Below are 13,920 nucleotides of genomic sequence, written 5' to 3' on the forward strand. Positions count from 1 at the left end.
CAGTCCATTTAAGTCAAGTCCTGAACGGCCCAAACCTACTCTCACTGATGCCATATTTCTGAATCAGGGCCTTATATTACATTTAACTGTCCTTTGCAAACAAATTACACTGCAATGCATCATGTGCCTGTTCCAATACAACAATCCATACACTAAAGCGTTCTGATACCCACTTGTCCTCTATGCCAAAGTGCCCCCACCAACCTGTTGCTTGCAATGTCTTGTGTGAGTAAATCCAGGCACACACACAAACAGGTACAGGGTTAAAGCTCTTTTATTTGCAGATCTCCAGCACTTCTTTTACTCCACTCTTTTACAGGTACTTCCTTCAAGTAATTCTGGAGTTCTCACATTACAATACAGTGGACTTAAAGGGACACATCATTACATCATTCACTGTAGAAAAATATTCAGCATACATATTTATGTAGATCTAGGCAACCTACCATATCTGAGGATAGGTCAAGAATGTGTTTAGGTTAACTCAAGTTGCAGGGTATAAACTTTTGATTTTTTGCTGGTTTTTCCCTCCCCACCCTCACCCCTACTTCTTTCCCATATCAAATACAAGTAAAAAGATTCACTCCATTTTCCTCCAGAACTGAATGTTTTCTGAAGATTTAGCTCATTTTGAACACAAGCTTTTACTGCTAAGCTGAACCACAAGGCAAAGGAGAAAAAAAAAAACGTACTTGAAAAAAAAAAAGAGAGAAAAGAAACCAGCTTTTTCCCTCCCCCAAACTATGAAATGCCTTAGATCACAGCTTTCACTAAACAGACTATTCAGACCAGATTTCCATTATTCTCATCATCACTTATATAATAGCAGCTGATTTTATCATCCTTCTTTGTATGCATTTCCCTTAGTGCTTTAGGGTAGGAAGGATTTTTTTCTTCTCAGTGCTAACCAACAACAGATAAATAACTTCTCAGCTAACCAGCAACAGATAAATAACTTCTCAGCTCAGTGTCTAAGAAAATGTGTTTTCTCAATGGAACTCTTTTCAACTGCACAATAGCACAAAAAATATGATACTGTGCCCTGTGACAAACCATAAATTCTGTCACTGGGGACGTTCATTTATTTGTACTTCACTTTCCATTCAAACTGGTCCTTTAAAGACAAAGCATTTGAATATTATGAAGAGGTTCAACCATACGGAGGTCAGCTATAACGAACTGCCAAGGTAAACGTTACTAATGCAGAGACACTTATAAACATAGTAAAGATAAATAGTATCTTGTTTCCTTCCTTCAAACTGTATTTCATGTTAATGGCTCGAGCTTCCATGCCATCCTGCCTCTTGCATTCATCTCTCCTATCCTAAATTCTGGACATAACAAGTCCTATATTTACTGCATATGCGTCCTTTTTATTGTACTTGCAAAAAAAAAAAAAAAGCGTTAGCTACTTGCTAGCCTTGTTGTATATTTGCAATTGTTCTGCTGCATCTTATGCAACTTTCTAAAAAATGATAGACTAAATAATGTAAAGAGGAAATACGTCAATGTGAGGTGCAATATCAGATTAGCCTTTCATTTCATTAAATTAATACAGAGAGAGGTGTGGTCCTGAAAACTCAGTACAGGACTAAGTGACAGCAGCTACCGTGTTCTGTTTCCAACTTTGACTCTTGGACAAATCTGTGAATCTTTCTGCCTCTGTTTCCCCAGTTATAAAACAGAGGTAGTAATACTTACCTATCTACCTCTTAGTGATCTGGTAAAAATTACTTAGCACTTGTAAAATGCTCTGAAGATGAAAAGTGCTAGAATATAATGCAACAGATAATATGTTTCTTAATAGCAACAGATAAAGAATTGCATTTCAGAGGGTTTTCATTTTCATTTTTATACTTGACAGCCAATGTGGTGTCTATGTGACAATTTTGTCCATAGTCTTTTTCAGATACTCTTAAGTGACTTCATGGTCCAAGACTTCAAGTTACTTGGACACTTTTGAAAATTTTATTTTTAGGCTTCTAAATAACTTAGGCATGTGTAAAAACATGACCCTGGATCCTCCTGGCAGATTCCATGAGATTCTTTAAGGAAAAGCCTGGTGTAAAAGCATAGAAAACCAACATTCATCTGGATGACCTGAACTACACATGTTCCTAATCAGTGCCTCAAGTTTCCAATCTGTGAAATGGGGACAGTGATACTCATCCTTTGTAAAGCACTCTGAGACCCAGTAATGAAAAGTAAAACATAGGAGCTAGGTATTATTATTCTGAGACCTCACACACAATTAGTAACTCAGTCTTTATTCCAGAAAGATTGCTTGGACACTGCAGGTGTGAACAAGCTTTCACCACGCCCAGTCTAGGCTTAGGTGGTTTACTTCAAGCCACTTAAACCCTGACTGGGATGGGTGTGCACAGCCACTCCATGCTGCCAGAAGCAATGTGGGGAGCCTGATGCAAGCAACTTGGGGTGGGAGGAGAGTCTGGCAGGTCTGCCAGGGGGAAGGTCAGGGGGCTAAAAATAGCTTAGTTCGGGTGAGAACAGTGGAGACTGGGACTGGGGTAAGCCCAGCCCCAGGACTGTGCTTTGAATGCAGCCCTTTGAGTAAACTCTTCCTAGATCAGTTAACCTTTCCTCAGTCTAAATTAGCACAGTCCTGAGGTACACTAATTTACATCAGGCGTGCCATTTTTGGCCAAATTAAACTCTCTGAACACCTGCACAATAGGGCATTTATATTGACCTAAGCGTGGTTAGGTCGATTTAAATGTAACGCAGGTTTGTACCCTCCAATGCCTACCTCTTCTCTTAAGTCATTCATAAAGTTTGTAGGGAGACAAATAGCAAAGTGTGTGTGTGTGTGTGTGTGTGTGTGTGTGTGGTGTGTGTACATACACATTTTGCAGCTTGGAGACATATGAAAGGTGAAATATCAGCCTTACTGAGTCCATTTTTAGCTGAGTCCAAATTGCCCCTAAACTTTACCTGGTAGTGCATCAGGGCTGTCTTTAATCTTATATTATATCTTTAATGAGACACAATATTTTCAAAGGTTTTTAAAAACACTCACTAACCTTCAGTATTAGTTAACGTTTTAGTGTCTTTCTTTATGTTGTATCAAAACAAAAAGACACATGTAGCATTGCCATGGGGCAGAGGGAAAAGCATAATAAAAGATTCTAAAGGTCTCTAGTTGTCATAGTTTGTATATTTGTAAGTCTTTTACTCATTAATTAATATTAATTTATTATTATATTATAGACCTTACTGGAAAGAGCTCAGTAAGGTTATCAAGAACAATATTTGATAACACTAAGCTGCAAAACTTGATCACATCACAGATTTTAGTTCAAAGAACTTTGGTCTTTCCAAATGATGAAGATGTATTGAGTACTGTACCCAAAAGGCTTCTCAGAGCTGGCCGTATTCACTGTCACTTTGAACATGCTGCTAGAGACTTCACTGCTATGTTTTAAAGATGAAATATGCCTGGATGCCCACATCTCCCACCATTACAGACATTGTTTTGAGGTAAGTCAGTTGTTGAGATTACAGATCATATAAAGATATAGGAACCTTCAGTGGACAAATAGAAAATAGGAAGTTAGCAGTTAAAGTAGTTTTCCTGACTTTTTTGTGTATACTTTTTTGGTCAATTCAAGCAACATCATTTAGATATTCAGTATTGAAAAGGAAAGTTCAGGGAAGTTGCATCAACACATATCTCCATATTTTCATAAACTTCCAGGCTGCCTTGCTAAATTTTAATGACTCTGAAGCAGTCAGAAATGTTTTGCCAAAGGGAGTCAACAGCACATTAATATGTACTGGTGTCATGGCTGAATGCTAAAGATACCCCCGAAGAAATGATATGTTCACAAGTTAAAGCACTTACATTTACCAGGCTGTTCACAGATGAGATAGAACCTAAATACCAAACTCACTTTACAATATATTAAATACATACTGCTACTTTTTATCCCTTATTTCTTCCACAAATCTGCTTCCAGTGTAGTCCATCGTATTTTTATATAATGATGAGGTTTTGTAGATCTTATGTATATATCTTTCTGGAAATCAACTCCTTGGGCAAAGAAACCAATTATCATTCCCATATTTCATGCAAATTATGCACCACGGTACTACTTTTTAATTAATATATGTACTTGTTTTCACTTGGTGATATATTTTGATTAATTGTCATGACAAATATGTTCATATTTTACAAGATGTAAAACATCTGCCACCTGGCCATATCCTCCAATTACCTACCAAACTACAGCCTGAAAAGTTCGATTTGGGAACATTGCCACCAACATGGCCTTCTTCCATCTCTTTCTCCCCATGGCCCCTACAGACTTCTTCACCCCTTCCCCCATCTCCAAGATCTATAATTACCAAAATATTAAGTTCCATTCTTTAACAACCGTTTGCATGTACACCCAATTTTATGCCACTGAATTCAATGCCACTTGTATTTAAGAGCATCAGTGAACTTGGCTCAGGCCACCAACTGATTGACCTTCTGAAATGCCAGTTATCAGGAGTAGGAAAAACATGACCTACTATACAAAGCTGAAAAGAGAAGGTGGCAAAAGATTACCACAAGGGTAATCATCAAAACTGTTTAAGTCAATAGGACCCTTTTCTTGATTTCCACAGACATTATCTAAAAGACCAGTCTGCCAGGTAGTCCCAACTACTTTCATTTTCACAGAGTATCAATATTATCTCTAAATTGTAGTCAGACTCAGCAGTCCATGCAACACCTACATTTCCATTAGTGCAAATGCTTCATTTTGGATGTACAGGATAATTTTGCTAGCACACCCATTAGGATAACCATAAACCGTCAGCTTGACTGCATTGGCTTTTAATTCTGAATGGTTAAATCCCACTACAAAGGTCTGGCCCCAAAACCATTGAAGTCAGTGGAAACCATTCCAGCAGTTATGGCTTGGCTTCAATGGGCTTTGAAGTAAACCCTATAGTGAAGTCACTGGGAATTTTGCCATTCACTTTAATCGGATGAGGATTTCACTAAGTGTTTCAGAAGTAAAAGGCATAAGCCATTTCTAGCTAATCACAACTGCTATAGGGTTCTGCCCAAGTAGACTATAACATAAGTTGCCTGCCTCCTGGCACAGTTTCTATGAATTTAAAAAGATGAAACTTTGCATATAATAATTTTATCCAATAAAAAAATATCATGAGATGTATTTCCAAAATCCAGAGGTCCAAAAAAACCCAGCTAATATATAGTAACATTTATTATGTAACAGTGACATGTTAAATAAATGTATGAATTCATATGACCTGTACAAAAAGCCAAAAAAAAATATTGCACCAAGTTAGGGACCAGCTATTTGGACTTACTATTTGCTAAACAGATGATCTATAATTATATACATTTGTGAAGTTAAGGCAAAACCAGATGATACCTTTAACACAACAGAAGGTTTGAAAAATAGACATAATTACAAACATGGGGACTCATCTCCAGCTAATAAAGTGGTTATGTCTACAGAAGGAATCCCACAGGTTTTTAATAAAGTGGTTATTATCAATCATGTTAATTAAAGTTGAAGAACAAGTGTGAGATTTCCTGCAGGGCAAAGCTGTTTTGCAGAGTTGTGCCAGACTGATCACTTTTAACCCTGATAAGATTTTTTTTAGTGTTATAATGCTCTTGTTATTAGAAAATACCATATGGAAAATATGAATGCCTTACAGGTCCAATTAAAACATAACCATGACATTTTAGCTTTCAGTTGGCTAATCTCCATCGTGATCATTGACGGAGAGTAACTATATGGGTGAACCATCAAGCACACTACACACAGAGGAGAAATAAAGTCACTCACTTATCAATAATGATTACCTTTCTCAAGACAATGGAATAAATTATGTCAATTAAGTCCAAATGAACAAAAACATGTATAACCAATATATCAATATACAGTTCTTTGGCAGCAACACACTAACTCTTGATTGAAGTCTGAACTCAAAATCTCCTAAATTATAGACCTGGTTGCCAGTCTTTTTAAAACAAAGGAAAATCCACTTCTCCCATGAATCCAATAAGTCCAGTAAACGAAAACTGAATAAATCTTGCAGGCAGCTTTAGACTGTAACATTAAGCATAGATACTTATTGTCTGCTTTAAGTCTCAATCCAAATATACTGTATTTCAACACACAAAATTCTTTGAAACTTTGGAGTAGTTCAGATAGGGCCAAAATCCATAAATAGAATCCATATTCACCCATGAGAAACCAATAAAGAAACATCAATCCAATGATGATAAAATGATCTTCATGTAACAAAGGCAATGATTGGTCCACACCTGGATGGGTGTCACAGGGAAAATTGATTTTACAGGGGGAAGACCAGAAAGCCAGAAAATGTAGAATACTGCCATCCACCGACCAGATTACCTTTCTCTAGTTTCAGGTAAACCTTATCCTCCTTGTCTAGATAGAGCAGGACTCCATTTGTAGCAGCTTCACGAGTAACATCTTTGTCCCCAGCAAAAGCAGAAATGACGGGTTTTCCATTCAGCATCAAATTAACCTAAAAAGGAAAAAAGAAACTGGAAAGCTCTAGTTACGAGAGAAGCATTGGAATATATCACCAAATAGTATCTAGGGAGTGATGTGACCTGGTTAGAAGCCAGTTATCCAGCATCTGTATACCATTCCCTTTCAAACTTAATATTTAAGGCAAATTTGCTTGTTTGCCTTATAGTCAGACATATTAATGTTTTATAAACCTGAACCAAAGATCACTGCAATCCATGGGATACTGTTCATTGACTTCAATGGGATTAGCTAGTTTCTTCGAATGATACTGAATTTCCTTTCATGAGAGGACATGGGCTTTAAACATGAGTAAACTGACCTAGCAAGCTGCAACCAACCAGCTTATTTCAATTTAACCCAAGCTTTTTCAGGCTTCATTGGCATGTAGTATGGAAATGTACAACTTCCTGATTGCATATCTGTATATGAGGTACTTTCAGCCAGACTTTCAAAGGCTTTAGGCACCCAAAATGCAAAGAAGTGCCTCATGGGATTTTCAGCAGTGAAAACTGAAGGTACATTTAACTTTCACTGCAGGTAAGATGTAGGTCCCTTCCATTTTTTAGACAGGTTTGTTTCAGTTTTGCACAAAGCATCATCTTTATACACTATTCCAAAATGTCAATTTATTTTTCAGTAAAGTATCTCTGTAGCACAGAAATGTCTAGACTTTCAACTCCCTGATATGCAGTGGGATACATTATAAATAGGGATGGGATGGAGGCTTTGTTGTAATCTCTTTTTCTATAATGCAATCACAGAGGGGTAAATTAGGAAATGCTTACTCATACCAAGTATTCTGACCCCATGTGTACTGTCATTAATTTTAGTGGGAGTACTACTGAAGTAAATTGTTGTTCAACATGAGTCAGAGCTGCTGAATCTGGCCCTAATTTGGGATCTGCTTATCTGGGAAACCCATTTAATCAGATGTCTCCAGGGAACCAATTTCAGTCTAATGATACTTAATGGCACTAACAGATGTTTCAGGGGCATGGTAATATCACTTATGTGGGAAGCCCTCAGGTAATTTAGTGCCATTTAAGTCTGTATTTGCTGAGGCTCAGGCTGATAGTGCTGTCAGTCCTTCCTTAGCTGTGATACATGCAAAAAGTGCACTACAGGTTTGCTCTTTGCCTGTTCCCTTGCCACTATGTGACTCTTACTGCAGCAGCTGCAACTTCGGGCTGCTCTGCTGAGCATATGGGAGCTGGCCTTGATACAGTGCTGAACAAATAACAGGCTTAGTTCCTGTCCCCCTCTCAAATATTTGAATCTATCCAGTAAAGCAAGGGCTTGCTGCAGTTCAACAGCTCCACGGGATGTAGTCTTGCATTTTTTATTTAATCCAAATGAATGGCCATCTGCTAGCACCACCTGAATGGGTTGCACAAATTAATCTGTGCAAAATAAAGGCTTTGGACCTGTTCTTCTGTTTTACACTGGTTTTGCCATGGTGTATATCAACTATCTTTAATGCATTTATTCCGGCTTTACCCCAGTATGGGAGAGTAGAAAGGTCCTGTGGCTAACCATCATTATGCTGTTTTAAAGTGATGAGACAAGAGATTTTTCAAAATTACTGGTCATTTGGAGAGTCTTAGCTTTTGACTAAGTTTTGAGATGAGTTGGATCACTCCTCGTGAAGTGTCTCAGAAAGCTCCACAATCTCTGAAAGCCAGACCCCTTTCAGGAGCCTTAAGTTATTCACCCACAATCATTAGTCACTTTGGAAAATGCTGCCCTATGAAACTACTCCTAATCATGTAATTTAGTTGCATTTTTGTTACTATTCTGAAACTCTCTGAGTTTTTGAGCCCCCGTACATGAAACACATGGAATTATAGTTGCAATTATATGAGAAATAGATTGCTCCCATAATGTAATTGGCCCTACTTCATCCTATACTAAAATGTACACTTTCACTCTCTCTGACAATATGTATGTTTAACAATTAGACAATGAATGACTTGAGAGTGATTGTAGATGTTTCATGCTTCATCAAATGTAAAAAGGGGGAGGGAAGGAGTTTGATCAGAGTGTAGGGATGAAATTCTACCTCCATAAAAGTGCATTGACTTTAACGTGGCAAAGATTTCACAGCATATGTTTAGGGTAAAATTTACTCCTCATGGATGTTTTATCAAACCAATCACTTGTATTATATAAACTCTCCATGGGAGCTGTACTTGCAGCCCAAAGGCTGAGCTGCCACTAAAGGATGCATGCTGCAAGAAAGGTCTTTGTAGCCACTTTCAGAAGACCAAAACTAATAAAGACGCAAATCAAGGGAAAAGCCACAAATCATATTTCCATGGATCCAATGGTCTTCATGGATGGAAACACGGAGAAGCTGCAGCTACTATTCCAGCCCTAGAATAGCACATGTGGCACCTCCTATTCTGACGGTGAGGTGCATGTTAGCTAGTAGGAGGATACTGGAGACCCTGGAGGCGGTAGCTGGTCTGTATATAACTATGAACTGCAAGCTCAGTGCTGCTGTCACATTACAAAAAGCAGCATGGCTTTGTGCATTTTCCAACATCATGGTAACCATCACTGTCTTCATTTTATCATAGTATAATTATATTACTATAGTGTAGTTATCACAGCATTACACTTACAGGGCAGTGAAGCTACCTTAAATAGCCATGACCTTCAGCAAATCCATTTCTTCAACAGATCTGTGGTGTCACAATGCATTTTCTGAGTTTTGTTTCTATAGTACAAGACATTTATCAATATCCTTACAATTGATTTAAAAGCGCATTTTCTTGGTAAGTGACCCTTCAATCTATTATTTTCGCCAGATCTTCAGCTGGTGTGAACTGACATAATAATGAAGCAATGAAAAGTCAGATCAGCTTGAGGGTCTAGCCTTATATGTTTTATAGCTGTTCATTTCAAATGTCTTCACTATATTGCTCAATTACAGAATGTAACATAGCATAAAGTCACAGCGGTGCTCACTGTCCCCTAACACGGCTGGTTTTAGCTGAATGGTGTCAAACAGCATTTGGTTCAGACACCACTTTTTTCTTGCTCTAGGCTGCAAATAATTTACATTGAGAAAACACTTTTTTTTTCATATTTAAATCAACATACCTGGATTGTTTGACTTTGATAGACTTTAATTACATGAAAACTGAAACTGTAAATTCCTTTTCTTGGTGCTACAAAGACAGACTCCAACGTGAAAAAATTGCCCACATTTACTAGGATCTACAAATAAAGAATACAGCATGGGAATTAATATGAGAACTGCATGCTACATAAATGTATAAAGAATTAGCAGTAGAAGCAAGGCATCCTATACCATTTTCCCCATCTAACTGTACAGTTTTTTATGGTTTACTATGCTCACTTAAAATATTGCATGAAAAGTTATTAGATTTCATTTCCAATTTGTGATTTCCTATATAACTTCAGAAAAAAATCACCTGGAATACAAATGGACCTGCCTCTCCTTGCTGCCTGTAGATGCCTCCAAATGCTAAATCTACCTGTGCGTATATCACATATTGCGGGCGGGGGGGGCGCGACAAAATTGTCTTGTAGTCCCAAAACACCTCATCAAAACACCAGAAATTCCATGATTGACTCTTAGAATTGGCCAATTAGTAATGGTTATCCATGGATCAAGCTACGTAGTAATAAATCTGTGAATAAAATAATTAATATAATGGTTTGAAGGTCAACTGAGCTGGCAAAATATCTGACTGACTTATAGGACCATGGATTTACAAGAACTGGCTATATCACTTTTTTAACACTTCAGTAGCAATTAAGGCTTGATTCAATAGTTGACAAGTAACAAAGGGAAAGACATCAAAAAAGTACATCTTCTATATGCTAAAATGCCATCATCAAGGACCAAAGTCTTCTTTCTTGCAAAATTATTTATGCTTTGTTTTTCATTTGTATTTTCTGGGTTTTGTAAGGAAAATATGTTTCACAAAAGGACAATAAGCAAAATCAGGAAGTTTCCTTAATTATGACATTCTAAATTACCCCGAGTGATGTAAAGTACTCCGGTTGTCATGACAATTTATTCCATTCCTATGTGATATAGGAAGCAAACTATCTATCTCAATTACTTTGGACCTGTTCTACTACAAGAGCTTGTATATGAAATATGAGTGCCAGGGTGTGCATATTTAATATGTATGGCCAAGATAAAAACAGCAATATTACAAAGCTGTGAGATTTAGAAGTGAAAAAAAAATTATTTGAAATTTAATTCAAGCTATCTCTGCACACAACACTTAAATTCTAGACATCCCAGATGAACTCGAGGACACGCATTTCCCTCCCCTCCCTATATCTTCCTTTACACTTAGTGATGGTTCACACTCGTATATTTTGCACATTCTCTTGTCTCCTCTGCAACTCCATATGTTTCCCTATCTACCAGAAAGGTTAATGACAACAGAGTGAATAAAAGTAAAATATTCCAAGCAGCAGCTGTCTTTATCTTGTGGTGAAAGACAGGCCCCCTCCAGTGGTTACCTATCTCTGGGCTGAGTAGACGATTCTCTGAACCTCAGGAATTTATTTGGATCAATTCCCCAGCTAGCGGGATCACCCCAAAGACTTGGCTCTTCTTAGCTATTTTGCATAATAGACAAGGCCTGAGAAAAAAAGTCAATCTCATGCTAGCTAGAACAGAAAGAAGGGGCAATTCCTGCTTGGCACAGTGTCCACATCGGTCCAGTGCCCAAGACACTCACTTAAATAGCGTAGCCCCCCTCCGCAGGGGACCTCATTTCTGATGTAGACCTTTCTAAAGGGCACAGAGGAGCAGGATCACAGGGGAAAGCCCTTTAGTTTAAAAAAAAAAAACAATCCTCAGAAGTTAACAAGTTTGGGGGGGTGCTTGTGTTTTTGGAAGACAGGCTCTCCTCCCTGTTCACGCACGGAGGTTCAGCACCGGACTCTCGCAGCCGGCGGGGCTCGCAAAGGCAGGAAAAAAGCAGCTGTGTGGCAAGAGCAGGGTCGCCCCTGCAGCTGCTCGGGGCTCCTGGCTGGAGGGGAGGGCAGCCACGGGGCTGGGACCGGCGCCGCCTGCCCCAGGCCGCCCCCGGGGCTCAACCCACCGCTCGCACCTGTTGCTCAGCCGCCGTCCTGCCCGGCCCACGGGCGCCGGGGCTCCTTACCTGGTCGAAGTAGATGATCCTGGTCTTGTTGCTCATCTCCGAGGGCTCGTGGTTGGTGCTGCGCACGGCCGAGAAGGCCACCTTGGAGTTGGCCGCCCGCACCGAGATGCCCAGCGGGGAGGACGACGAGCCCTTGCCGTCCGTGGCCGGGTTGGAGTCGCAAACCACCAGGCATTTCCCCTCCAGCACGATGGGCTCCGTGTCGTTCTGCGCCCGGCCGGGCAGCGCCAGCGCCAGCAGCACGGCGGGCAGCACGGCCAGCGCCCCGCGCCCCGCGCCCGCGCCCGCGCCCATCCCGCCGCCCCGCGCCGCGCGCCCCGCGCCCGCGCCGCCCGCCCGCCGCCGCATCCGGGGCGCGGGCAGCCGAGCCCCGACGTGCGCCCGCCCCGCAGCTCAGCTCGCGCCGCCCCGCACAGCGCCGCACAGGCGAGGGGCGGGGGGGAGGCGGAGGAAGGACCCCGGCCCCTTCACGTTGCCATGCTTCCCGGCCCTGCGGGATGCGGCTCAGCCCGAGCCTGCCCAGCTGTGCTGCCTGCCGCTCCTCGCCCGCCCTCAGCTCCCCCAAGACGTATGTCAGGAGGAAGCCGCCCAGCCGGCACCTGCCTGGCCCGGGGAGCCGGGCGGCCGGCCGCGGGGGTGCGCGCGCGCACACGCACCACCCCGTCCACTGCCCCCACCCCCACACACCCCGTCCACTGCCCCCCACACACCCCTTCCACTGCCCCCACCCCCACACACCCCTTCCACTGCCCCCACACACCCCTTCCACTCGCCCCCACCCCCACCCAGCCCCCTTCCACTGCCCCCCCACACCCTGTCCACTGCCCCCACCCCCACACACCCCTTCCACTGCCCCCCCACACCCCGTCCACTGCCCCCCACACCCTGTCCACTGCCCCCACCCCCACACCCCGTCCACTGCCCCCACACACCCCTTCCACTGCCCCCCCACACCCCGTCCACTGCCCCCACCCCCACACACCCCTTCCACTGCCCCCAGTGCCCCCACAGACCCCTTCCACTACCCCCAGTACCCCCCACCCCCAGACAGACCCCTTGCACTACCCCCCGACACCCCTTCCACTGCCCCCACCCCCACACCCCGTCCACTGCCCCCACCCCCACACACCCCTTCCACTGCCCCCCACAGACCCCTTCCACTCGCCCCCACCCCCACCCAGACCCCTTCCACTGCCCCCCCACACCCTGTCCACTGCCCCCACCCCCACACACCCCTTCCACTACCCCCAGTGCCCCCACAGACCCCTTCCACTGCCCCCACCCCCACACACCCCTTCCACTACCCCCAGTGCCCCCACAGACCCCTTCCACTGCCCCCACCCCCACACACCCCTTCCACTCCCCCCCACAGACCCCTTCCACTGCCCCCACCCCCTTCCACTGCCCCCACCCCCACAGACCCCTTCCACTGCCCCCACCCCCTTCCACTGCCCCCACCCAGACCCCTTCCACTACTCCCAGTACCCCCCACCCCCAGACAGACCCCTTGCACTACCCCCCCGACACCCCTTCCACTGCCCCCACCCCCACACCCCGTCCACTGCCCCCACCCCCACACACCCCTTCCACTGCCCCCCACAGACCCCTTCCACTTGCCCCCACCCCCACCCAGACCCCTTCCACTGCCCCCAGCCCCACAGACCCCTTCCACTACTCCCAGTACCCCCCACCCCCAGACAGACCCCTTGCACTACCCCCCCGACACCCCTTCCACTGCTCTCTCCACATCTTCCCAGACAACTTTTTCAATCCCCTCCCAGCCCGAGGGGAGAGCACCCCCCCCCCCCCGGCCTTCCGCAGTCGGTTTTCAGGGGGGAAACTCCAGTCTTTTTACACCGCTCGTCCGACGGGGACGTCCAGCGGGGCCAGGCGCTGCCGCTGCCGGGGCGCAGTGAGTGCTCTGAGGAGCGGTAGTACACTGAGGTCGGCTTTACACCCCCCCCCCCCCCCACACACACACCCCGCGCACACTCACTCACTCACTCACACACACGCACACACGCACGCCCGGGCCTGCAGGGCTCGCCCCCCGGGGAGGCAGCCGCGGCCGCGCGCAGACGTCGCTCCCGCTCCCCGCCGCCGAGGAGGCGGGCACCGCGCTCCGCTTGCTGGCGCTGCCAGGTGGCCCCCTGTGGTGCCGGGGGGCGAGCCTGCCCCAGCTTCCAGGCGCTACTCCTTGGCTAGCCCTGCCTTCC

The 13,920-nt window shown here is 44.0% G+C and overlaps 1 protein-coding gene across 1 annotated transcript; it reads right to left on the reverse strand.

The window, feature by feature from the left end:
* Window positions 1-256: 256 nt before the first annotated feature.
* CBLN4 (cerebellin 4 precursor) lies at window positions 257-12,363 on the reverse strand. Its single transcript, XM_090020427.1, is given in 5 exon segments — window positions 257-6,133; window positions 6,135-6,313; window positions 6,405-6,540; window positions 9,654-9,770; window positions 11,705-12,363. Coding segments are annotated over 5 exon segments (810 nt in total). The 5' UTR covers window positions 12,053-12,363; the 3' UTR covers window positions 257-6,103.
* Window positions 12,364-13,920: the final 1,557 nt, after the last annotated feature.

Source organism: Crocodylus siamensis, chromosome 10 (genome assembly GCF_052110815.1).
Source record: "Crocodylus siamensis isolate JL-2025a chromosome 10, ASM5211081v1, whole genome shotgun sequence".
NCBI classification, from domain to species: Eukaryota; Metazoa; Chordata; order Crocodylia; family Crocodylidae; genus Crocodylus; species Crocodylus siamensis.